This window comes from Abramis brama, assembly GCF_963993115.1.
Source record: "Abramis brama genome assembly, chromosome: 24".
In the NCBI taxonomy this organism is placed as follows: Eukaryota; Metazoa; Chordata; class Actinopteri; order Cypriniformes; family Leuciscidae; genus Abramis; species Abramis brama.
Window position 1 is genome coordinate 28,671,536 of NC_139986.1, and position 25,963 is coordinate 28,697,498.

At 36.4% G+C, this 25,963-nt stretch overlaps 2 protein-coding genes across 6 annotated transcripts; one reads left to right on the plus strand and one right to left on the minus strand.

The window, feature by feature from the left end:
- Window positions 1-388: 388 nt before the first annotated feature.
- wdr48a (WD repeat domain 48a) lies at window positions 389-18,679 on the plus strand. Of its 4 annotated transcripts, none has more exons than XM_084102221.1 (20): window positions 403-475; window positions 4,065-4,205; window positions 4,842-4,920; window positions 5,002-5,084; window positions 6,491-6,620; window positions 7,670-7,711; window positions 9,552-9,640; window positions 10,073-10,174; window positions 10,472-10,696; window positions 11,959-12,033; window positions 12,840-12,942; window positions 13,166-13,263; window positions 13,350-13,457; window positions 13,941-14,037; window positions 14,117-14,215; window positions 14,847-14,952; window positions 15,032-15,119; window positions 15,204-15,280; window positions 15,461-15,650; window positions 17,083-18,679. In XM_084102221.1, exons 1-20 carry the CDS (start codon window positions 428-430, stop codon window positions 17,176-17,178), a joined length of 2,076 nt encoding a protein of 691 aa, XP_083958347.1. In that variant the 5' UTR covers window positions 403-427; the 3' UTR covers window positions 17,179-18,679. The 4 variants fall into 4 exon arrangements, with proteins under 4 accessions (XP_083958350.1, XP_083958347.1, XP_083958348.1 ...); XM_084102222.1 differs by having other exon boundaries at window positions 4,845-4,920; XM_084102224.1 differs by lacking the exon at window positions 7,670-7,711 and having other exon boundaries at window positions 389-475.
- A 771-nt stretch (window positions 18,680-19,450) lies between these two features.
- On the minus strand, window positions 19,451-25,627 carry gorasp1b (golgi reassembly stacking protein 1b). Of its 2 annotated transcripts, XM_084103238.1 has the most exons (9): window positions 25,529-25,627; window positions 24,535-24,615; window positions 24,107-24,310; window positions 23,379-23,465; window positions 23,136-23,266; window positions 22,144-22,264; window positions 21,044-21,137; window positions 20,193-20,297; window positions 19,451-20,114 (listed from the first exon to the last, which is right to left on the minus strand). In XM_084103238.1, the coding sequence occupies exons 1-9, from the start codon at window positions 25,607-25,609 to the stop codon at window positions 19,975-19,977; spliced, it is 1,044 nt and encodes a 347-aa protein (XP_083959364.1). In that variant the 5' UTR covers window positions 25,610-25,627; the 3' UTR covers window positions 19,451-19,974. The 2 variants fall into 2 exon arrangements, with proteins under 2 accessions (XP_083959364.1, XP_083959365.1); XM_084103239.1 differs by lacking the exon at window positions 23,379-23,465.
- Window positions 25,628-25,963: the final 336 nt, after the last annotated feature.

Consider the following 25,963-nt stretch of genomic DNA (forward strand, 5'->3'; position numbering starts at 1 on the left):
CGACTTTTTATCTCATAAATTAGATTTCTTATGACATAAAATAATGACGTCATAATTACGGTTTTGTCATACATTTGACCTTTTTATGTCATAATTATGATTTAGAAAAACAAAAAAAGTCTTACGTATGTGCCTGCAATAATTGCCTTTCATAGTTTAAACTTTAGGCTATCTATGTAAACATGTTAAAAAGATGATCAACTGATGATCAACTGATGATCAACGCTCGGCACCTTGCGTTTTTATGTATTTAGTTTTTAAACAAAGGAAAACAATATTTATTATACTATATTATGACACAACGTCGCTGTGCATGTTCTGGCACTTATTTATATTTCTTTATTCATAGGCCTACAGTACATCACGCTCCCGCGCTGGCGGGTCTTCTTGGCGTGACGGAAGTGACGTCACGGCGTCAACATGTAAGATGGCGACGCATCACAGGCAGAATGCAGCGGGGCGCAGGAAAGTGCAGGTGACTGTTTCACACTCGCGTGCGGGCTTGTGGTGTGTGTTTGCTATTTGTGCGATGATAGTAGTGTTCAGACTGTAGATCGCGGTTGTGACGGCTGTTTTAAACGCGTGTGTGTGTGTTTGTGTGGCGCAGAGGGAGGTGGAGGCCAGGCTGTGTCTCTAAATCTAGTGTGCTGCCTATCAGACTGCAGTTTTGGGGCGTTTTGAGTCAGGTGTCTAAGAATGCTGCATACTAAGTCTGTATGGACAGCTTACTGCAACCCATAATAACATAAACTCGATGTGTCGGAGTTTAAATGACTGTTATTGGCTGCAAAACAAATATTTAGCCGGGTTTGGTCACAGATTTCGATTCTATAAGGTCACGTCGTGTCATTATGACAATAATCCAACCATACATGATGAACATATGGGAATATGCGTACTGACTACATGACCATTTAAGCACACAGCATACTGAACATATAGTCACGTGGTTACCATGCATATGTACATAATAATAATGAACATTTGAAGATCAACACACATGTAAAGGCTACATAATATGAATATATTGCTATATCATGCCTGCATACTGCGCACGCATTTTACATGTGTTTGTCATGAAGGTGTTTTTGCTTTCCAGTAAAAAATGTCTATAAATTATTAGTCGTCATGGAGTAACTCAATTAAATTTAGTTCTGAACTTTATTAAACAAATTAACAATGACTTAACCTTCAGAATTCTGGGGATTTTTAAAAATAAACTTAATCAAATAAAAAAAGTGCTTTATCACACTGATAAATGTCCATTTTATTTTATTGTCATGTGTAATATATAAATGAATACAAGTAAAGGAGTTAAAAAAAAGTATTTTCTTAAGTGTAATACTCAGATGGCTTGTATAGTCTGTGTATGTATATATATATATATATATTCATATGCCCTCATTTGAACGAATTATACCGAGCTCACATTTTAGTTCTGTATTTTACCTCAGTCTTACGCTTCTTATTACTTTATAAAACTTTAAAGATAAAAAATAAATGGATCTGCATGAATCATAAATCATGAATCTAATCTGCATGAATCATAAGTGGCATCAAAAACGGTGTATTAAGAGCTCTTTCCATCCTTGACTTTGATTGTACCATGACTACTGTATAGCAGGGCTGCTCGATTATGGCAGAAATCGTAATCAATTATTAAATCATAAACAATTATTTTTGGCCAATATTGAAATCCCGATAATTGCTGGGCGATATGATCAGTCTTATTTCACGATATGAGTAATTTTAAATATCAGTGAAATTTTACATTTATTGATACTTAAGCAAAAACTAATACTAGGTTAACTAATGTAAGAAAAATGTCCTCAAAACAATTACATAAGAGTAAACAATCAGCAATACAATAAGAACAAAGAAACCAATTATAAACAAAATGGACAAATAACAGAACTAAAATACAAATTAAACAGTTTTAAGGTTTTTTTTAGGAATATGTGCTAATAGTGGTATTCAGATAAGTAATAGCCTACAGCAAAAACTTGAATAATCAAATGTAAAATAACACTGCAGTCTTACATTAAATATAGATTAATCCATATTAAAGCTACTTAAGTTATTCAGTCAAGATCAGTGAGGGATTTTCCCTTGTCATTTGTTGTTTGATTATCATTAATGACGGACAACATCAGGTTTATTAGGCTGCTGTCACTTTAAGAGTGAATGCGCGGATCCAATACTGTTACATATGCGTTTTCTGCTTACGTTTACTTAAGACATAACCCACTGTTTACGTGAATACTCTATAAAAAAAAATAAAAAATAATTATATATTGACATTTGTGTGTTTAGGCGCGTATCCGAAGCCCATTTGCTTATCCATGTTCGGCTCTGAGTCGGAGCGCACACAGAAAGCCGTCTGGGGAACAGTGTCTCTTTTGCGGCTTTATGTGCTTTTAATGACACTGTTTAATATCAAACACGTTCTGACGTTTAGCAACAGCAGACTGCATTTTACAACACTCACTGATTCGGCTGATTTGGATGTTAAGTTTGGGATTTTAGGGAGGAACGAAAGCTCCTCGCTGTGAAGGAAAGGAAGGTGCGCTGGACAGAACAATAATCATTTTACCTCGATTATCTTGTTTTCATAATCAATGGATGCCAAAATCGAAAATCAATTACAATTTATCGCAGTGATTATAGTTAGTACTGCAGTAATTACATGTAACGTGTAACAAGGACACTGTAAAATAAAGTATAATCTCAATATTATCATTGTACATCCAAATGTGTTTTCTAAAGTTTTTGGTTATTTTAATGCACATTTTGTAAAATAGGGAATATACATTTTCTGTGTATTTTCTAAGTCATAATTATGACAGAGAAAAGTCATAATTATTATGACTTTTTATCTCATAAATTAGATTTCTTATGACATAAAAAGCCTAAAAATATGACTTTGTATGTCATAATTAGTTTTTTTTGTCATAATTTTGACTTTTTATGTCATAATGATTTACAAAAGCATATTTTTTGTCTTATGTGCCGAAAATGGCTTTCATAGTTTATCTATGTTATGTAAAAACATGTTAAAAGATTATCAATTTGCATTAAAAAAAAAGCGTGCCTGGACACCTTGCATTTTTATGCATTTACATTTTAAACAAAGAAAAACAATGTTTCTAATACTATATTATGACACATCAAATAAATGATCACTGTGCATGTTCTGGCATTTATTTAGGATATATTTATTTATTCACACAGTACATTACGCTCCCGCCTCGAGCGCAAGTACGATTAATCGCACAGCCCTACTGTATACATGCCGTTCTCTTCTGACAGTGCTTTCTTCAGTGTCCGATTAATCGTTAAAAGGCCGGTTGATTATGATTTCATTTTTCTAACTTTAGTTAGTGTGTAATGTTGCTGTTTGAGCATAAACAACATCTGCAAAGTTACAACACTCAAAGTTCAGAGCAAAGGGAGATATTTGCTTTTAAAGAAATTGTTTTTTAAGGACTACAACAAACGGCTGGTAGAGACTACACCACATTCCTCCCGGGTTAGTGACATCACCAACCCTAGAATTTACATAAACCCCGCCCCCTGAACGCGATTTATAGATTATCATGACAGAATATGCTAATCAATGACTAGAGGATAACTCCACATCAGCTACATAAATTCATCAACTAACCATTCAGAAATGTCCTGTTGCTTCTACATGTTGTCACTTCTTCTTGAGTCTCTCCATCATTGTCTGACTCCGGTTTGAACATAAAAGGCTAAAAGTTTAGAAATGTTCAGTGCATGTGTGTGTGAGGTAAAAGGACACAAGCTCTTGAAGCTCCGCCCCCTGTGCCGGGAGCAGCAGCTCATTTGCATTTAAAGGGACACACACAAACACAGTGTGTTTTTGCTCACCCTCAAAAAGTGCCGATTTTAACATGCTATAAAAATATCTGAGGGGTATTTGAGCTAAAACTTCACACACACACTCTGGGGACATCAGAGACTTATTTTACATCTTGTGAAAAGGGCATTATACCACCCCTTTAAAATCGCTGCAGCTAGTTCTGAGCGTGTGTGTGTTGCAGGTGTCGTATGTGATCAGAGATGAGGTGGAGAAATATAATCGTAATGGAGTCAACGCACTACAGCTGGATCCAGCTCTGAACCGGCTCTTCACCGCTGGGCGAGACTCCATCATCAGGATATGGAGCGTCAACCAGCACAAGGTAAACCTGTCGATGTGATCTCAAACCTGATTAGAGAACAGGTCGTCCCTGGATCTGGGAAATGATGTCGCTGCTCTTTCCTGCGTGTCACATTTGCAAAAAATGATATTTTTCATCAGCACCTGACCAATTAATTCTAGCACTTACCTTTTCTATTCTATTCTATTCTATTCTATTCTATTCTATTCTATTCTATTTGTTTTGTTTTTCTGATTTAAAACTTTAGTAAGATTATGCCTGAAAAGGTTTTGGATTTTTTTTAAATCATATGTTAATTTAAAAAAAATTGGGTCCCACTTTATATTAAGTGGCTTTAAGTACTATGTACTTACATTGAAATTAATAATTTGATACAATGGACTTATTGTGTACATACATGTTTTTACATTGTACAGCTGTAATTAATTTATGTAATCCCGTATCACACCTCAATAGCAGCACAAGTGTTTTACAATACAACATCAACACAATAAATACATTGTACTTCTTTTGTGATGTAAGTACATAGTACATAAAGCCACTTAATATAAAGTGGGACCACAAATTGTATAATATGACTTGTTCTGGTCTGATTGCTTGTGTTCTCCTCGTTTGGATAAAAGCGTCTGCTAATGATGAAATGTGAATGTCTTGCAGCAGGATCCGTACATCGCATCCATGGAGCACCACACGGACTGGGTCAATGACATCGTCCTGTGCTGCAACGGGAAAACACGTGAGTGTCTGACAAGTGCAGGGCCTTTGTTGCTTGTGTACAGCACAGATGTATATGTGTGTGTGTCTGTTGTCTCTACAGTGATATCCGCCTCATCAGACACTACAGTGAAGGTCTGGAACGCACATAAGGGCTTCTGCATGTCAACGCTGCGAACGCACAAGGTACTGTCATGTGACTAATGACTCCAGAGCTGCAGGAAAATAATACTCTTCACTAGTGAAGATCCTGAGGTGATTTTTGAATGATAGAAATGTGAGAAACCCTCGAGATCCAAGAAAAGGTGATGCAGTGATTCATACATGAGAGACGGCACCGCTTCCTTATTGTATAGATATCCGGTAACACTTTACAATAAGGTTCATTAGTTAACATAAACTAATAATGAGCTGCACTTCTACAGTATTTATTAATCTTTGTTCATATTAATTTCAACATTTACTAATGCATTATTAAAATCAAAGGTTGTATTTGTTAACATTAGTTAATACACTGTGAACTAACATGAACAAACAATGAACAGCTGGATTATTATTAACTAACATTAACAAAGATGAATAAATACTGTAACAAATGTATTGCTCAATGTTAGTTAGTACATTAACTAATGCTAACTAATGAACCTTATTGTAAAGTGTAACCAGATATCCTTAATTGTTTATCTTGATTATTTTTTTCCTACTCATTAGCATGGTCACATGGGCATCCTGAAGCTTTATTTCTGTGGGTTTGCAGGCCATTCATTTTTATATGTGTATTTAAATACACTGTCGTTCAAAAGTTTGGGATCTGTAAGATTTTTAATGTTTTTAAAAGAAGTCTCTTCTGCTCACCAAGGGTGGATTTATTTGATTAAAACAGTAATATTGTTAAATATTATGACAATTTAAAATAACTGTTTTCTCTTTGAATATATTTTAAAATGTAATTTATTCCTGTGATGAAAGCTGAATCTTCAGTGTCACATGATCCTTCAGAAATCATTCTAATATGCTGATTTAATGCTCAAAAAACATTCATTATTATTATCAATGTTGAAACGGTTATGTACAATTTTTTTTTCAGGATTCTTTGAATAGAAAGTTTTATTTCATTTATTTGAAATATAATCTTTTGGAACATTATAAATTGATTTTGATCAATTTAATGCATCCTTGCTGAATAAAAGTTTTGATTTATTTTATTACCCCACAGATAAATGCTGTTCTTTCTTTCTATAAACTTTCTATTCATCAAAGAATCCTGAAAAAAACATTAATTCAACATTGATAATAATAATCATAAATGTTTCTTGATCATCAAATCATCATATTAGAGTGATTTCTGAAGGATCATGTGACTCTGAAGAGTAATGATGCTGAAAATTCAGCTTTGATCACAGGAATAAATTACACTTTATTATATATTCACATAGAAAATTCTCAGAAAATATATTCTCAGTTATTTTAAATTGTAATAATATTTCACAATTAAACAAAGTGTGCACTGTATCTGGTTTTCTACTTTCAATAATTTGAATAATTTTTTTTGAATAGTTTTTTCATTAGGATGTTTGTGTGTGTTTATGTAGGACTATGTGAAAGCATTGGCGTATGCTAAAGACAAAGAGCTGGTGGCTTCGGCCGGGCTGGACCGACAGATCTTCCTCTGGGACGTGAACACACTCACAGCACTGACCGCATCCAATAACACTGTCACTAGTGAGTTCTCAATTACTCTGATTCAAATTACAGGGCGACTGATATTGATTTTTGGCTCAATAACAATACAGATTATTATATTTAAAGTCCCCCTGTAGTCAGTCATTTAATCCCTTAAAACTCACCAAAATGACACATTTAAGCGTTTTTTTCCTTAAAATATCTTGAATGTAACTCGACACCCTTGCCTCATTTAGTATGCGTGGTTCTATGAATATGCAAATGAGCCCCGCCTCCAGCTCAGAGATCCACTGGTTGACGATCACACGTTGATCTGATTGGTTACAAGGTAGTTTGTGACGTCAGAAACACCAGCGATTTCAAAGCGTGTTTTTGAGACTGTCTTTGGTTCACTGCAGTTTTAAGGAGGAAATACTCAGCAATGGAGTCGACTTATGAATTTACACATGGTTTGTCTTAAAGCATATTAAAAACACCACATACACATATAAACAACATTAAAAGCTTGATTTTTTTTAACCACAGGGGGACTTTAAGTGTCTAATAACTGATATACATAACAAAAAAAATCTACTTTTTGATATAATGGCTGTAACACTTTACAGTAACGTCTTATTTGTTAACATAAGTTAATGCATTAGCTAATAATGAACAGTGTGTGTTTTACAGCATTAGTTAACCTTTGTTAATGTTAGTTAATCAAAATACTATTCATTATTTGTTCATGTTAAGCCGCATCTAAACCGTTCTCTAACAAATGAAACCTTATTGTAAAGTGTTACGACTAAACGATCATTTATTGGTCTATTGCAGTGGTTTTCAACCTGTGGGCCGCGACGATATTGCAAGGGGGCGCCAGTCACTATTATACTAATAATAATTTTGGTAATATATACAGTATGTAAAACTGTCTAATTACATATAATAGTTTAACATATAATGAAATAACAGAAAAGAAATATTAAACTGTTTCTGTGTATTCACTATTTACGCTCGCTGTTCGGTTGTGTAAAGAATAAACCACCAATACTTTTGCTGCATACTGTAGGCTACAACAGATTTAAACATGGATGAATGGTTATCAACAGGGTCGCTGAAAAGGACAAATGCAGATGTTTCTTCATCTACAAGTAAGGATAAATCTTCAGCAATGCCTGACATCAAAAAGAGTAAAGCTAGACCCAGAAAATACAGTAGTGACTAGCTAGCGGTAGTCTTCACATGTGTGGGAGAACAAGCAGCCGTGTTGCTTTATATTATTGAGCTTATTTTAGCTTTGCACATTATTTTACCGGAATGAGCTTTACGTCAAGCCTGATCTCCGTTTGCAACAGTGTTTAGTATATGCTAAACGATACCAGCCTTTGCATTAGGTGAGGATTTCAGCTGTTAGTCTCTTAGCACCCTCAGTTGAAGCTGTAATAATCAGATATTGGCGTATTTGTGTTTGCACTGCGAGAGCGTCAAATGTTGCTATTTACAACGTGCTTTTGCAAGGTTGAGCAGTGTAGCCAATCACAGACATATCTGTTGACTCCTTGAATGCAACGACCAATCAGAGGTGTTTAAATTAGACAAGTTAGTCCACTCAAAACACCAGAGGTTTAGTTATGCAAGCTCGTGAATCCTCTCATTTTAACAAACACATTGTAGACCGGATGTATTGTGCAGTGTAGACAGCATTGATTAAAGGGATAGTTCACCCAAAATGGAAAATTGTCATCATTTACTCAACCTCAAGTTGTTCCAAACCTGTATAATTTTCTTTATTCTGTTGAATACAAGAGAAGATATTTTGAAGATTGTTTGTAACCAAACATGAAAGTTTAAGCCTTGGCAATATAAAGATTCAAGCGCAAGAAGACACTAAAGAGAACTCAATTCGTTATTTACGCTGCGTGGGAAGTTTTATGAGAGCAAGCATCCGAAGCGACAGCGCGCAAATACTGAAATGAGCTCTCTTTCGCTTGGTCTTCCACAATTTTACAAAAAAAGTGTCCAAAATGCCCGTCTCGGCATTATCCTAGTAAACATAGCCAGTTAAGGCTTTAGTGAACATAAACAGTAAGAGAAAGGCAACACGTGTATCAGTATATTAGATCCGTGCCTTCACTCTTAAAGTGACAGCAGCCTAATATTTCTCCTGCTTTCTGATTTTAATGTTAATCAAACAACAAAGGACAAAGAAAAAGATCATTCTCTGCTCTTGACCTGAATAACTTTTGTAAGTTTGTTAATACTTTATTCAATGTCTCTTCCTGAAAACTACTGTTACTTGTCTTTAATAATGTTAGGCTAGTAGTTTCAGCTTTGGCATTGAAATTGGAATAGAGAATTGTGAATTTTCACTGGTATCTAAAATTTTGGTTTCATGGCCAGTAGAAAAATGTTTAAGGCTAGTAAGTTTTCTTAAGTCACCGGCCATTGGCAGGCGTGGCAAAAAAGTTAGTTTTAGGCCCTGCTTACAAATATTTGTCAAAATATCTTTCTTTGTGTTCAGCAGAACCAAAGACATTTATACAGGTTTGGAACAACTTGAGGGTGAGTAAATGATGACAGAATTTACATTTTTGGGTGAACTATCCCTTTAACTCTCAAAATTGCAATGATTGACATGGTGACCATAGCAATGGACGGGACAAAAGTCTGATATTTCTGCATGAAGGCTAGAGCAGCCGATTTGATCCTGGGCTCGATAACCCATTATCTGACAAAAATAGTCGGGTCGGTTTCAATTCTTGCAGTGGGCCGCGGAAACTTGCGTGTTTGGTTGTGTGGGCCGCGAGTTGGAAAAGGTTGGGAACCACTGGTCTATTGCAATCACAATCCAAACAATAGATGAAATAAGTTACTTTACACTTTCGTTTGGTGCCTTTTATCAGTAGACCCAAAATCTGTATTAAAGAATCACTGAATCCTGGATTTAAGTTTGTGTTTAAAGATAAATGTCTCTTTCTTTACGCTATACAGCGTCTTCTCTCAGCGGGAACAAGGACTCCATCTACAGTTTGGCCATGAATCAGATGGGGACGGTTATAGTGTCGGGATCCACTGAAAAGGTTTGACATTTAATTTCTGAGTGAAATAATCTTAGTGATAAATCTCAATTTCTGCCACGCAACATTATTGTTATGCAGCCTTGATTACATTTTTTTGATCAGGGACATATTAAAAGAGTAAATAAAGTTAGTTCTAGTTTCATTTCAGTATGTATAGAATAATACAACTGGGTTGTGCAGAGCATCCATCCATCCATCCATCCATCCATCCATCCATCCATCCATCCATCCATCCATCCATCCATCCATCCATCCATCCATCCATCCATCCATCCATCCATCCATCCATCCATCCATCCATCCATCCATCCATCCATCCATCCATCCATCCATCCATCCATCCATCCATCCATCCATCCATCCATCGCCTGAATTCTTCTGATGCCGATTTCACATTGTCTTTATTTAATTGATTTGTTGTTCTCACTTCAGGTTCTGAGAGTGTGGGACCCGCGCACCTGTGCCAAACTGATGAAACTGAAAGGACATTCAGACAACGTCAAATCACTGCTGCTAAACCGAGATGGAACTCAGGTTAGATCAAGACATGTGCTAAAATATTTTCTTCAACTCCCCCTAATAATGAGGTTAATATTTCAATCATTTAAGTGTTGTGTTATCCCGCCATTTTTCTCAGTGACACGCCCTCAACTTGTAAAGATCGGGGCTTACAGAAAATCCCACTCGTATTTACATCATTGTGGTGGCACTCATGCGCTCAACTCGTAAATACGATCTTAACGAGATGACTTGAACGCATCACTAGCCAAGTCCTGGATTCCAGCTGTCTGTGCTGTTGTGTTCAGCCCTGGTGTGTGTGTGTGTGTTCAGTGTCTTTCAGGGAGTTCTGACGGGACGATCCGGCTGTGGTCTCTGGGTCAGCAGAGGTGTATCGCCACGTACCGCGTTCATGATGAGGGCGTCTGGGCGCTGCAGGTCAACGAGGCCTTCACACACGTGTATTCCGGGGGTCGCGACCGCAAGATCTACTGCACAGACCTGCGCAACCCTGACATCCGTGTGCTGATCTGTGAAGAGAAAGCGCCCGTGTTGAAGGTGTGAAAGTCAAATACTATAGCAAAATTATGGAAGTTTATTTAACCTCTTATTTAAGAGTCAGATTTCTGTTGTAACATTTCTGGGTCTCATACAGAGTGTATGTTTTTATATATATATATATATATGACCAGAGCTGGCTGGTAAGCTGGTATGTTCTGTTATAGGTTTTACCACATGTTTATTAAAATCTAAGTCATTTTTGTGGTCAGATATCTGTTTATTTACAATATTAACAGGATAAAGATAGAGGAGAATAGTAAAACATATTGTCTGAAGTCCACAATCAAAAGTTATGTTGTCGCTGTCGGGTGGAAACCTTGTATCTCCATGTTTCGTCATTTTGATTTTTTATAAATCATTACTATTGGTCACTCTTTACATCTGTCTGTGGGTTTTGCAAATATTTAAGCAATGAAAAGTATTAAAAAGAGCTTGTGACTCTATCTCGTAACTCTTATTGGCTCCTCAAACTGTCAGTCAAACCTCATAACTCCGCCCACCTCTATCATGAATGAACACGTTCTGGAGCGTCTCTGCTTGTTTTCAAAGCAATAGTAAATAAAGAACTGGTTCTTTTAATACATATATAAATGTTGATGTTTTATGTATTTGAGGAGCAGAACAGAGTGTCTTAGTCTAGTAAATACTGTCTTAATTAGCCTGTGTGAAGCACTTTGTCTTTATTAATATAAGATTTTGTCCAAATGACAGTAAAACTGAGCGCCCACATATAGCTACAGTAAACTTTATTACCTGTAAGTTGAAGAAAACATTATGAAAACATTAACACTTACTGCCTCAGATGTGGCCGTTCTAATGACACAAATGATCAAAACGTGTACAAAACTGTACAAAATTCGCTGGTCAAAACTACATTTGAGCTTGATTTTGGTCAAATGTTAATAATATATTGACATGCAAATGTCTGACCATACTTAAAGTCACAATATCAGCTTTGACAACATGGTGTTTAATTACTTAAAAAAAGTGTTTTTTCCATTTCCTGCAAAGTAGCGTTTTTGGAGATTCAAGGTTTCTGCCTGACAACAACTCACAAGCATAGAGAGTAATACAAAGTGTGTCAAATATGTAAAGGATATATGTTGTATTGTTAAGATTGAAAAATTAAGTGATCTCCATAGATTAAATCTAGGGTGGAGGTTTATGCCTCCAACACCTGCGGCAGCTGTGGACCACGACCAGGTAATGGAGAGTAAGGTAAAGTTACTGAAGTGTGAATGTGCTTGGGTGTCTTCCAGATGGAGCTGGACAGGTCAGCTGATCCGCATTCGGCCATCTGGGTTTCCACCACGAAGTCCACAGTTAATAAATGGGTAAGTGCAGCTGGTGTCCGGCGTGACGTGAGCGGAAACAGCACCTGCTCCAGCTGTGGTGACGTCACACACTGAGCTTTCAGTATTGTGCAGCGCGCTCGTTTACGCACGAGGGTCATTATTTAGTGTCGCCTTTCCCTGGATGTGGTCCAGTGGTATTAATTTAAGGTCATCTTTTGTGTTGCATGTTATCCACCCTATTCTTTATGTAAGAGCAGGCGCAGACATTAGTAACACCGTGTCCTAACCAGACGCGATGCGATAAGATTCCAATGACAAATAATTTGTGAGTCAGCCAGTCAGAACAGCATGTGGGTGGAGTCAGCCAATCAGAACAGTGTGTGGGTGGAGTCAGCCAGAGTCAGCCAATCAGAACAGTGTGTGGGCGGAGTCAGCCAATCAGTACAGTGTGTGGGCGGAGTCTCGCGGCACCAGTAATCCTGACGGCACTGGCAAGAAAATGGATAAATAGCTACATAATCAAATTCACAAATATTACACCATTTAAACATTATTAAAAAAACATAGGCTACTGAGTTATTAAAACAATCTTTGTAATAGTCTCAAAATATACTGAGACTTATTGGAAAAGATGATTTGTGTCACTGCTGTGAACTGACCAACACACAGAATATAAAGAATACCAAAGACTTTAGGAGTCAGTCCTAAACCTGCCAACGTACAACACAATAAACACACAGCAAAATATCGTCTAGTTATCGTTATCGATTATAACTCTTGGTTCTCTTGGCAAATCTTGGTTTTATGTTCTGTCTATATTGAGTTTTTTTGGTTTTGTTTCACAGTCTCTGAAGGGAATCCATAATTTCCGAGCGTCTGGAGATTATGACAACGACTGCAGCGCTCCGCTGACGCCTCTGTACACGCAGCCCGAACAGGTTATTAAAGGTACGACCGTCTGCATGATGCACTTCAGTCTTGAATTGTGTCTCTTTAGTGTGTTAAAGACACCAGGAAATCAGCTTGATGACAGTTTTCATTGTATTCTACACAGCGATGTATGTTGGCGTATCATCCAGTGAAACATAAACATAAAAATGACTCAGGATATGTATGATGATCAGCTTTAAACCGTATCTTCAGCATGTTGATTTGATGTCTTGACCTCTAGGTGGCGCCAGTATAATTCAGTGCCACATTCTGAATGACAAAAGACACATTCTGACCAAAGACACCAACAATAATGTGGCATACTGGGATGTGCTCAAGGTACCGTGTTAGATTAACCTTTATATTCATTGATTGATTCGAATGCTAGTTGTCGTGTAACTGGTTTGCTTTCTGACGTTTTTCAGGCTTGTAAAGTTGAAGACTTGGGGAAGATGGAGTTTGATGAAGAGATCAAGAAAAGGTTCAAGATGGTTTATGTGCCGAACTGGTTTTCAGTGGATCTGAAGACGGGGGTGAGTCGGTGTTTCACAGGGTTCCCACGGGTCCTTGAAATCCTTGAAAGTTTGTAAATCTGAAAAATAAAAAATTCAAGGCCCTGGAAAGTGTTTGAAAATGAACACACACAGATACAGGTCTAGTTTTCTGGATCAAATTCCATATTATTCCCTCGGGTCCGCTAATGTGTTATTTCGCCAACACTTCGTGGCCTACGCATGCTAGCTTACTTGATTTACGTTAAGCGTTACGTTAAGTGTTAAGTGTGTTGTACGTTGCCATGACGTTCACGCGCGCAAAAAACCACTACGATGGTCCCTCAACGTTTATTGTTAGACACAACAAATGTGTCCCCACATTAATCCTTGATTTTGAGGGTATTGGACCTGGAAAGTCCTTGAAAGGTCCTTGAATTTGAAGTTAACCGAGGTGTGGGAACTTTCAGCACAGATTCAGTGTTTGTCAGGTCTGTTAGGAATCTTTTGGCTTTTGATTGACAGATGTTGACTATAACGCTGGACGAGAGCGACTGTTTTGCGGCCTGGGTTTCTGCTAAAGACGCTGGATTCACCAGTCCTGACGGATCCGACCCTAAACGTGAGAACGACCTCCAGAGGCTTATGTTTATGGTGACGGTAAATCCTGAAGGTGTGTTAATGTGTTTGTTGTGGCGCAGTGAATCTGGGTGGGCTTCTGCTTCAGGCTCTGCTGGAGTACTGGCCTCGCACACACATCAACCCCATGGACGAGGAGAGCGAACTGAATCATGGGAGCGGTAAAAACACTTTTCCCTAATCGAAAACACTGATTATATTTAATTGTATAAAATAAATGTGTATTGACAAATATAAATATTTTATTTTATATTCTAAGTTTATACTTGCAGTATCATATTTATTATATATTCTAATTATAAAAATGATTATATATTATTCAGGAATTATAAACTTGGTTATTTTGTTAAAACTAATATAGATATTGTTATAAAAAAATAAAAAAATAAATATATTTATATTTTTATATATATATATATATATATATATATATATATATATATATATATATATATATTTTGTTACAATATATTACAATTTACTACATTTTATACATGTAAACATTTATTACTTATAATAATAATTATTACAATATGAATCTACATATAATAATAATAATAATATTATTAATAATATTAATAATAATAATATTAATAATAATAATAATAATAATTATTGTTAATATTATACAGTAATTATAAACTTGGATTTAATGTTTATACAATATAACATTTATATTTATTTACATATAATAATATCCAAGTTTATAATTACTATATATATTTATAAGTTTCTTCTTCAGATGATGATGATGATGATGATGATGATGGCCTATGTTGTGTGTTTGCTCAGTGAACGGTGAACATGAGAGCCGGATACAGAAAGGAAACGGATATTTTCAGGTGCCGCCACACACTCCGGTGATCTTCGGGGAAGCGGGAGGAAGGACATTATTCAGGTGTGTGTGTGTGTCTTCCTGTTTAATCACGTCTTCAGATGCTGGTGTTCAGTGATGAAACGAGTGTGTGTTTGTGCAGGCTGTTGTGTCGAGACTCCGGCGGAGAAACTGAATCCATGTTACTCAACGAGACGGTCCCGCAGTGGGTCATCGACATCACGGTGGACGTAAGATCCTGATCACGTCTCCAAGAAATGTCTTATACTTTTTCTTTCTGCTATTTAAAGCAAATTTATTTAATTCTCCTACAGAAAAACATGCCCAAATTCAACAAAATCCCATTCTACCTCCAACCACATTCATCGTCCGGAGCAAAGACGTTAAAGAAGTACGTGTGTGTGTGTGTGTGTGTGTGTGTGTGTGTGTGAGAGAGAGAGAGACAGAGAGAGAGAGAGACAGAGAGTGTGTGTGTGTGATGTTTCAGTCTGAAGCGACTAGATGCAACCGTTTTGGATGTAAATGAAAACTGCATTAGAACGCATAGCCGTGTGTTTGTGTGTGTTTGCAGGGATCGGTTGTCGGCCAGTGACATGTTACAGGTGAGGAAGGTGATGGAACATGTGTATGAAAAGATCATTAACCTGGACAGCGAGTCTCAGACGGGCGGTTCGACCGGAGAGAAGCCCAGCGAACAGAAAGAGGAGGAGGACATGGCAGTGCTAGCGGAGGAGAAGATCGAGCTGCTCTGTCAGGATCAGGTCCGTCTCAGATGAACACACCAATGCCAGTGCAGGATCATACAGTCAGATCAGTGCTTACAGTTTCGATTGCAGTTCCAGTGAAATTGAACCACTCTTTAATCTCAACATGCTTCCGAACAGATTACTATAACAACATTGTTTCAAAGCAGCTTCACAGAAGAGCATGATGTTAATTAGGGATGCACCCATATGAACATTTTGGAAAACTGATAATACTTTATGCTTGAAAGTCGATAAATCTAAACCAAAATTTTTGAGAGCCTGATTACCAAAACAAAACTCTCACAATTAAAAGCCGTGTCCCCAGCACACAATTATAATGTCCTCATAATTTTATGTAGCTGATATGACAGACTTGCGCTGCACATGTCGCACTGAACTGTATTTTCCTTTTTTGAAGTGATTTCAATCATATTTCAAGCAATTCAGAACCATCATGTTGATCATCTGAAGTGTCTCAGAAATAATACATTATTCATCAGCTTCAATATATCGGCCAAATTTTCTTATCGGGCCGATAACGATAACATTAAAAATGAACATATATTGGCCGATACTGATATGGTGGCCGATATATCGTGCATCACTAATGTTCATGTTTATAATATCTTTATGCCTTATAGTTGCATTTAGCAGATCAGAGCTGGGCAATAATATAGTTACATATTGCAATAATACAAACAATCAAGCAGTTAAGATCGGCTATATATCGCTATGGCACCTCTTCACAGTGACAGAGTTAAGTTTATTTAGCTGATGATGCTGAAAGATTGGTATTTAGGGATGCATGATATATCAGCCACCATATCAGTATCGGCCGATATATGATCCTTTCTAATGTTATCGTTATCGGCCTGATAAGAAAATAAGGCTGATATATTAAAGCTGATAAATAATGGATTATTTCCTTCAGCTGAGACACTTCAGATGTTCAACATGATGGTTTTAAATTGCTTGAAATATGACTGGAAAATACAGTTCAGTGCATTATGTGCTGCGCAAGTCTATCATATCGGCTACATAAAATTATAATGAGAACATTATAATTGAGTGCTTAGGACACGGCTTTTAACGCTGAGGCTTTTGTTTTTGTAATCAGGCTCTCAAAAATTATGTACAAATTTGGATTTAGATTTATCAGCCAATATATCGGTTATCGGCTTTCAAATATAAAGAATTATCGGTATCGGGCAAAATGTTCAAATCAGTGCATCCCTATTGACATTCTTTTTTTTGTTTTTACATTTCAGGATCAACTAGGACATCATCAGTAATCATCAGTGTGCTAATCAGACCAGGAAACCTGCTAAATGCTTATTACTTTCCTAATTAACCAGTCATGCCAAAGTGAAATCTCCTAGATCTCAGATCTCTGTGTATAAAAATGAACTGAATGCATCTTCCTGACGTGTTGCATTTCTTCCGGAAGGTCCTGGATCCCAACATGGACCTGCGAACGGTGAAGCACTTCATCTGGAAAAGCGGCGGCGACCTGACGCTTCACTACCGGCAGAAATCCACGTGAAACTCCCATTGGATCCATTCGCAACACTTCACATTCAAAGCACACGCTCACCTGCACTTCCCGGTTCTGTCCGACGTCTCGATCATCAGGCCGTCGGCGTCACGCATGTTTATCCCAGTGTAAACAAGCAGGAGATCTGTGGAGAAACGCTCAAAGACGTGACATGGAAAGGACAGTGGCTTTACCTGTTCCTTCACCTGTTAGGTTTAATTCTTTTCTCTTGGCATGAATTCTCTCTTGACGGATGCCATATTGAACATGTCCGACTGCTCGAGTTGCTTTGGTTTTGTTTTTTTACCGCCCCTCTTCTCATTTAACATTCCAGTGATGTGTTTGTTGCCAATGACATCATCAAATCCCTCTCACGGCATGAGCGGAAAACCGAGTCTAAGCCGAGGACCGCGTCTGGAACTGCTCTAGAACAATCACGAGTTTATAAACGTCTCATAAAACTCCCAAGAACGCCGTTTCCCATGATGCATCTCTCTCACTAACGTGCCGTGATCATCAATGCATCCATTTTTTGTACATATATTGTAATTATTTTGTAGTCAACTTGAACTTGAGTTGGAGATTAGGAGGTTTTTATTTACTTTTTCTTTTTTAAGAAAATGTATGGTATCTTCAAAAAGGTGCTTTTCAATGTAAAATATGATGATCGAAGTGTAGAGAGAGAAAGTACTCATAACATTACAAGTGGTAATAGTTTTTTTAAAAGGAATAATTCTCCCAAAATGGAAAATTCTTATGCATTTGTTGAATTTTTTAATTAATTAATGTTATATGGAAAAGAGCTGCATGGAGATTCTTCAGCATATCGGTTTAAAACCAAATGACGGTTTTCATTTTTGGATGAATTATTCTTCGATACGACTGTTTGCTGCTGAGCGTTATCTTTCCTTCCTGTGTATGCACAGGAAAATATATAAAAATAAATGAATATATATATATAAAAAGCAATGAACATTGAAGGATGACAGTCTCTGTTCATGTTTTTAATTTATGCAAAATTAAAACTGTTCTGCAAACGTTTGTCAATCATACGAAGGTTTGCACAGTGTTCTAGCAAAATGTATAATGTATATATCTGGTCTTAAAGACAAATAGGATGATAATAGTAATACGAAACCATCAGAAACTAAACCGAGAGACAAAACTGCGTTGGCTCTGAAGGTTTTAACCGTGTCTACACCCCCTGTATTTATGCTTCCTGTGTTAATTGTAATTATATGCAGTATATTTTGGGTAAATAACAGCTTAATAAATGAACCAATAATGAATGAGTTTGAATGCAGACGGGCTGTTGTTTGAATGAGATCCGGATGTTCTCCTGCTTTTCCCAGAGATCCGCTTTTACAGGCTCATCTGGTTATTAAAGAACTCAAATGATTGTTAAATGGATTAAATCCTTCTTTAATACATCTGTATGATTTATCCTGATAAAAGAGCTTGAGATGGTCATAGCCGTACATTAAAGCAGGTTAGTACTTTATTCAGCAAACTGATGATGTATGCATCCTCTTTATATTTAACGTCTGTGTATTTCTCATTTTCAGAAGTGGAAAGTTGTGTCTGCATTTGCATGTCAATATTTCAGAGGTAAGCATGAAATGTTTGCCTGTATTAATCACAAGTGATGCCTTTTATTATAATGTAGAATTAATCTAAGTCAAATAAGGTTACATTTTCTCTTTAATCTTGACACCAACTTTTATAATATATAAAAAAAATTATATATATATATATATATATATGTGTGTGTGTATGTAATGTATATATATGTATGTATATGTGTATATGTATGTGTATATATATATATATATATATATATATATATATATATATATATATATATACACACACAAAAATATACACACGCATATACATACACTATATACACACACATATGCGTGTATGTGTTTGTGTGTATATAGTGTATGTATAAATGTGTATTTTTGTGTGTATATATACACATAAAATGTATGTTTATACTGTGTGTGTGTGTATGTATATGTGTGTGTATATATATATATATATATATATATATATATATATATATATATATATAAAAAAAAGTTGGTATATATATATATATGTATATATATAATATATATATATATATATATACATACACACACACACACACACATATACATACACATGTATATATAAAATGTTGGTACAGTATGTATAGGCCTATATATATATATATAACACACACATATATATGTATGTATGTATATGTGTGTGTATATGTATATTCAGAAACATTCAGTCAACAACATTTAATGGATTTGTCCAACACATTGATGACAGTGAGCTCCAGCCGCTTTCCTGAGATATTACAGTATTACACAGAATCACCACTGAAAATAATGAACATTACAGAAAAGTAATTTAACTTTAAAGTGCAATTGTGTTGTGAAAATAATGTCACAATGCAAAACGCTATTCTTTAAACAGGCTAGCTTCATATCTAATACATGTATAATATATATATATATATGTGTGTGTGTGCATATATAGACATTTTATCATGATATTCACGCTAGTAGTTTCTCAATATTTTATAAAGCAGGAGTTTATGTGTGCAAACAGAAAATGACACACTCACTGCGGCACTTAAGCATCTTTTTCTGTGCAATCTTGCATGTCAGCGCTCTACAATTACAGTAAATAGATTCAGAGAAGTTCTCCGGTTCTTCAGTAGAATTTCTCAGTTCTGTCACAGCAGGGATAACTCGAGCCCTCACGACCCCCTCCTGAAAGCGTGCGTCTCTGAGCCGCAGCTGATGCTCAGGTGAGGGCTTTCTGTGCGGATGTTAAAACCTCGTCGTCCTTCAGCTCCATGTTGAAGATCACCGCTGGCGTCTGGACACCACAGACTCCTGAATCGTTCTCCTGAAGCGAGATCATCACGCTGTCTTCAGAGCGACCTTCGTGAGGGAATGATGTGGCACGTGAGGAGAGACGATATGAAGACTAAGATCATTTACTGGTGTTTTGATGCTTACTCAAAGCAGACACGTCCTCGCTGTTGCAGACTCCATCATCATCATCATCCACAAACACAGAGGAAGAGCGTGCGGAGAGATCCACAGCTGTCGTCTCACACGTGTCTGCCAACAAAAAGTTTTGATGTGTTCAACATATTCATCTAAACAAAAGATTTTTGCATCGCAACTGTTTTCTACCGTATGAGATTGTTCTGATTATCTTCATCATGTGAGATGAATCTGTATGATTTGAAGTGGTTTATGATTATGACAGGGTTCGTAAAAGGTGCTTAAAGTACTTGACTTTGACTTTTTGAAATGTATGTCCTGGAAAACCCTTGAAAAAAGCCATGTTTATGAAAAGGTACTTGAAAAGCGCTTGAATTATTGAAAGACATTATATGTGAAATTAGTGTTTCATTTTATTGATAAAACAATCTTTTCACACAGAATGAACGCTGCAGCTCGTCTGATATAGATATAGAGGCATTTCTCATGGCTATGAGTGTGATATTCCTCATATAAATATCCAAGTATATGATACAGCTTTTATTCTTCAGGTCAATCATATATTCATGAGGGGGAAAATCAGATTGAATAAGGAAAGCGATATCTTTGTCACAGTATCCTTTCAACGGTGAAAGTTACCGCAGTCACTGCATCTGCTTTACTTTATTTGTACCATTTTGTTTTATTGGTTTGTTTTTGTTGATCTATTTACCTTTTTTAGAATTTGAATGATAATAAAGATATTGTTTGATAAGTGAGATCTCTGATTGAAGTCCTTGAAAACCAAAAAAGTGCTTGAAAAGTCCTGGAATTTTGTGTAACAGTGTCTGCACGAACCCTGTGATGATTATCTGACCCACCTGGAGATGGAGATGAAGCTTCAGACGTGTCCTGAGCGAGTCCTTCACCAGCATCTTCTGTCACGTCACGCTCACATTCTTTATTTAACAATGACTGGAATAAGACTCTGAATTAAAACACTGCTGACAAACATTATTTCACCTTTAATTTTGAATGTAGAGCCTTATACAATACTATAGAAGCTGATGTTTTCACTGATTTGTTTCTCACAATTGCAAGTTTACATCTCACAATTCTGACTTTATACTTCAATATAAATTACCTCAATTATACATCACAATTCAGATTTTTTTTTTCCTCACAATTATGAGTTAATATATCGTAATTTGGACTTTGTCAGAATTGTGGAGAAAAAAATGTAAGGCTTGTGAGATGAAAGTAACAATTAACTTGTTTAATTGCAAGTTTATATCTCAAAATTCAGACTTTTCCCACAAAAAGAGAAAAAAGTCAGTTTATAGCTCGTAATTGGAAGAAAATGTCAGAATTGTGAGTTTATATTCAAAATTCCAAATTGTGTAAGAATTGTGAAAAACAAAATCAGAAATGTGACGTCATAATTATCTTTTTTAATTGCAAGTTTATTTCACAAAAAGAGAAAAAAGTCAGAATTGCAAGTTATAAAACTCACAATTGCAAGAAAATGTCACAATTGTGAGTTATAAACTTGTGACTGTGAGAAAAAAGTCAGAATTGTGAGTTTATATTTTGCAGTTCAGCCTTTTTTCCTCAGACTTGTGAGGTCTAAACTTGCGAGGTGAAAAACCTGCAATTACCTTTTTTTTTTTAATTGCAAGTTTAGATGTAAAAATGTGTACTTTTTCTCGTGAAACAAAAAAGTCAATTGCAAGTTATAAAATCACAATTGCCAGAAAATGTCAGAATTGTGAGATAAATTACCTTTTTCTTTTTTATTCTGTGGCAGAAACAAGCTTCTATACAATCCAGATATGATGGGGAATCTTATTAACATATTTTGTCACGAAATTACACGGAAATATAAAAGTTAAAGCCATAATTGTCCTAAAGATGATTTTCTTTTCAATTTTGAGTGAAATGTGACCTGTAGATGTTTCCTGTGAGATGTCTGTGCTTCTACCTTAGACCAGCGTTTGTCCTCTTGGTTTTTAGATGTTGCAGATGCATTCTGGTATTGATCTGATGCGAACGGGCGCATGGGGATTCGATGCAGGTACCCAAACCCCACGCCACAACCAAGACTGAGAGAACACAAACAGGACACACACGAGAACAAATACATGTTGTTTAATATGCTTTTTGGGATATTGTCTTTCATGTAGTGTGTAATAAATCTGTTTGTGAAGGTTAAAGGTCTGTAAAGTTTCAAAGATAAAGTTATCGTCTCCCAAAAACTAAGATTTGATCCTGAACTGCCTGAAGCGAGTCGTCTAATTCCAGTCTTACTTCCTGTTCGAATCTACGTAGGTTTGTAACTAATTTGCATAATGCCAGTCTATGGTTTTGATTGGCTGTCGGCGAACAGCGTCTCTTTGCCCCTCAAACACTGTAGTTTATCTGAGACTGGAAGAGTTTGGTTCGTGTTGTTCGTGTCGAGAAGACGCTGTTTTCTGCTGACAAAGCAAATCCACTTTGATGAGATTGATACGGTAAAACCCACGCCATCGTCACTGTTCGTATCACTGTGATCAAGAGCTGAGATTCAGATATCATCATGAGTGCTTGGTTTCTGACCAATCGCAACAGACTGGGCCATCTGACCAATCAGAGCAGACTAGACCTATCACAACAGACTGGGCCATCTGACCAATCAGAGCAGAGCAGCTCTCAGAGAGGCGGGGTTTAGAGAGACTGAATCTCCAAACGAACCGTTTCAGACGCTGTGAGAAAAGAGCTGATGTTGCAGTGGATATTATGATAATAAAAAAGTGTTTTTTGACCTTGGATGCATGTAAACCTGTCATAGGAGACTTGTTTAAAATAAAACCTTTAAAATAGCATAATAGTTCTATGATTATTAAGAGCTTTCAAAGTAATGCAAAATGACAGTATCATTTGGACTGTACTGTGAATGTATTAATTGACTTTAGGCAGTTTGGCTGATGGACGTACCTTCCCTCTCCGCCCCACGCTCCATTAGGAGTGATCATCACTTCCCTACAGCGGTCACAGCGTGTGTTATACACCAGCAGCTTCAGCGCTTTTCCCTCAGACGCCTCGATCAGCGAAAAGAAATCCTCCGACTGCAAAAATTAACGTGTGATTTCACATAAACTTTGCATTCATATTCAAATGCAGTGTTTCAGTTTGATTCTGCACCAAACCGGCTTCGATCAGCTGATAAACAAATCTTACTTCCTGCAACACCTGATCTGCGCCAACAATGTAATCTGAATAAGGCTTCAGTCCCGCCAGTTCAGCGGGTGAGTTCGCTTCCACATCCTGAAAGAACATTAGACTAAGTCAATTAAAACCAATTAAACAAACAGCGGCCTGGGAAAATAAACATACAGCGCTGTCTAAACGTCTTAGTCACCATGAACATTGCAGTTTATTCTGAATGATTTATCTGTGCACATCATTATTATTATTATTTTTAATCATGTTCCTGGTAATCTTGAATCAGATTAACTTGGAAAAAACCTTTAAATATGTCATTTTGGTGATCAACGATGAGGTTTAAGGAATAAAATGATTGACTGCAGGGGGATTTTAAGTACATTAGATAACAAGAACTAATAAGAATAAACAGCATTTATTAATCTTTGTTCGTTAATCTCAACATTTACTAATACATTTTAAAGATTAAAATGTGCTATCTTTTAAATTTAGTACACACAATGTAAACTAACATGCATATTTCTATTAACTAGAATTATTAATAATAATCATTAATAAATGCTGTAAAATATATATTGCTCATTGTTAGTTTGTCAGTTAATGCATTAATGAATGTTAATAAATGAGACCTTAATATAAAGTGTTACTGTATTTTTTAAACGATTTATTTTATTATTAATTATTAAATTAGACAAAAAAATATATTTTCTGGACTCTACTGATTTAATGGCTTTTTAGCTCACCAGCACATGCCAGACGTTGTGATTGGCCCCTTGGAAAGTGCAGAACCGCACGCTGGCTCCCAGTAAACCCTGACCGCCCCACATGTTACTGGGAACGACCTCCAGCTCTCGGATCCTCATCACTTTACTGCTGTAAACCTCCAGCTTCACCGGCTTCTCCACGTTAGCCTTCAGGAGGTCCTTCAGCGTGCTGCTTTCTTTATTCTGATAACACACACATGCACACACACACACGCACACACACACACACACACGCACACACACACGCACACGCTTTAGGCTCTCAGTTTGACATCAGAGCGTACAGTATGCAAGGAGTTCTTCAGATTATCATTATCATAATTATGATTTATGACTTCTGGTTCTGACTCATCATTTTTAGTCTAACACGTCTGAAATGGTCAGAGATTTAGGAGTTTAGATCTCACCAGTCTGGTGTGTCCAATAGACAAAATAAAATCAAAGAAGGGCTCCAGACCGGCTCGTTCTGCTGGAGAATTCTCCTGGATCTGGGAATTAAAGTGGAATATTATGGAAGAAAGCTCGTTTTCAACACATGATGCTTGTGTAAATCATAATTATGACGAAATTGACACTCATAAGTAGGGATGCACCAATATGAAAATTTAGACCGATACCGATAACCGAGACCGATATATTGGCCGATAAATCTAAATCCAAATTTTTATATCATTTTTGGGAGCCTGATTACAAAAACACAAGTCTCACAATTAAAAGCTGTGTCCTAAGCACTCAATTATAATGTTCTTATTATAATTTTATGTAGCTTAGGCTATATGTCAGACTTGCGCTGCACATGTCGCACTTACATGTATTTTCCTTTTTTTTAAGTTATTCCAATCATATTTCAAGCAATTCAAAACCATCATGTATAACAGTGCGCATCTGAAGTGACTCAGCTGAAAGAAATTATTATATTATGGCTTTAATATATCAGCCAAATTGTCTTATAGGGCCGATACCGATATGGTGGCCAATATATCATACATCCCTACTAATAAGTCGAAGTCATAATTATAAGATCAGTCAAAATCTTGTCATACTTATGAACAAGAGATTAAAAAGTCAAAATTATGACAAACAAAAGTTATATTTGAATTTGCCATAATTTGGAACTGATCCAGAAGGATCTTGGTAATCTTTTTAAAGGAAAATCCTATAGGATTTTAAGACCCCTATTTTTCCAAGTGACAATATTCCAATAATTACTCTAATAAACATAGAATTCGAGGAAACCTTTACACATCCCTAGATTTTGGATTTTTAAATGCTGTGACACTATAAAACACGCTTGACAAACCTTAAGGTCATATGTTCTTTACTTTATCAAACCTGATTCCTCAGACTCGATGTCTAACTAAATGCAATACTGACTAAAACAGCTGTTAATGTCGCACTCACCGCGTGCACGTGATACCCGCTCTCTGCAGCAAACACGCTCTGGATCAAACCCATCATGAACTGCGACGTACGAACAACCATCCTACTACAGCGAAGCGAAGCTCATGAATATTGATTAGTACATGAGGACGTTGCTTAGTAACCTTCCTGAAGTTAATCGTTAATATTCATTCAGATGTCTGCTTTTAGCCAATCAACGTAGACTTCTGTCTGAGCGACTCGTGACATCAAGCCTTCGCCATAGTAGGATTCGTCCGTTCGCTTTTCTTTCTTTTTCTTTTCTTTTTACTTTTTCTATTTAACTCAAACATTAACGAGACGAAAACGGATAAGGATACAAATAAAAAAGTGAAATAAAACAACACCACGATTTGTAAATTCGACACCGTAGTGTTATTTAAACAGACGTGAGTAATCAATCTTAGAAGATCGCTA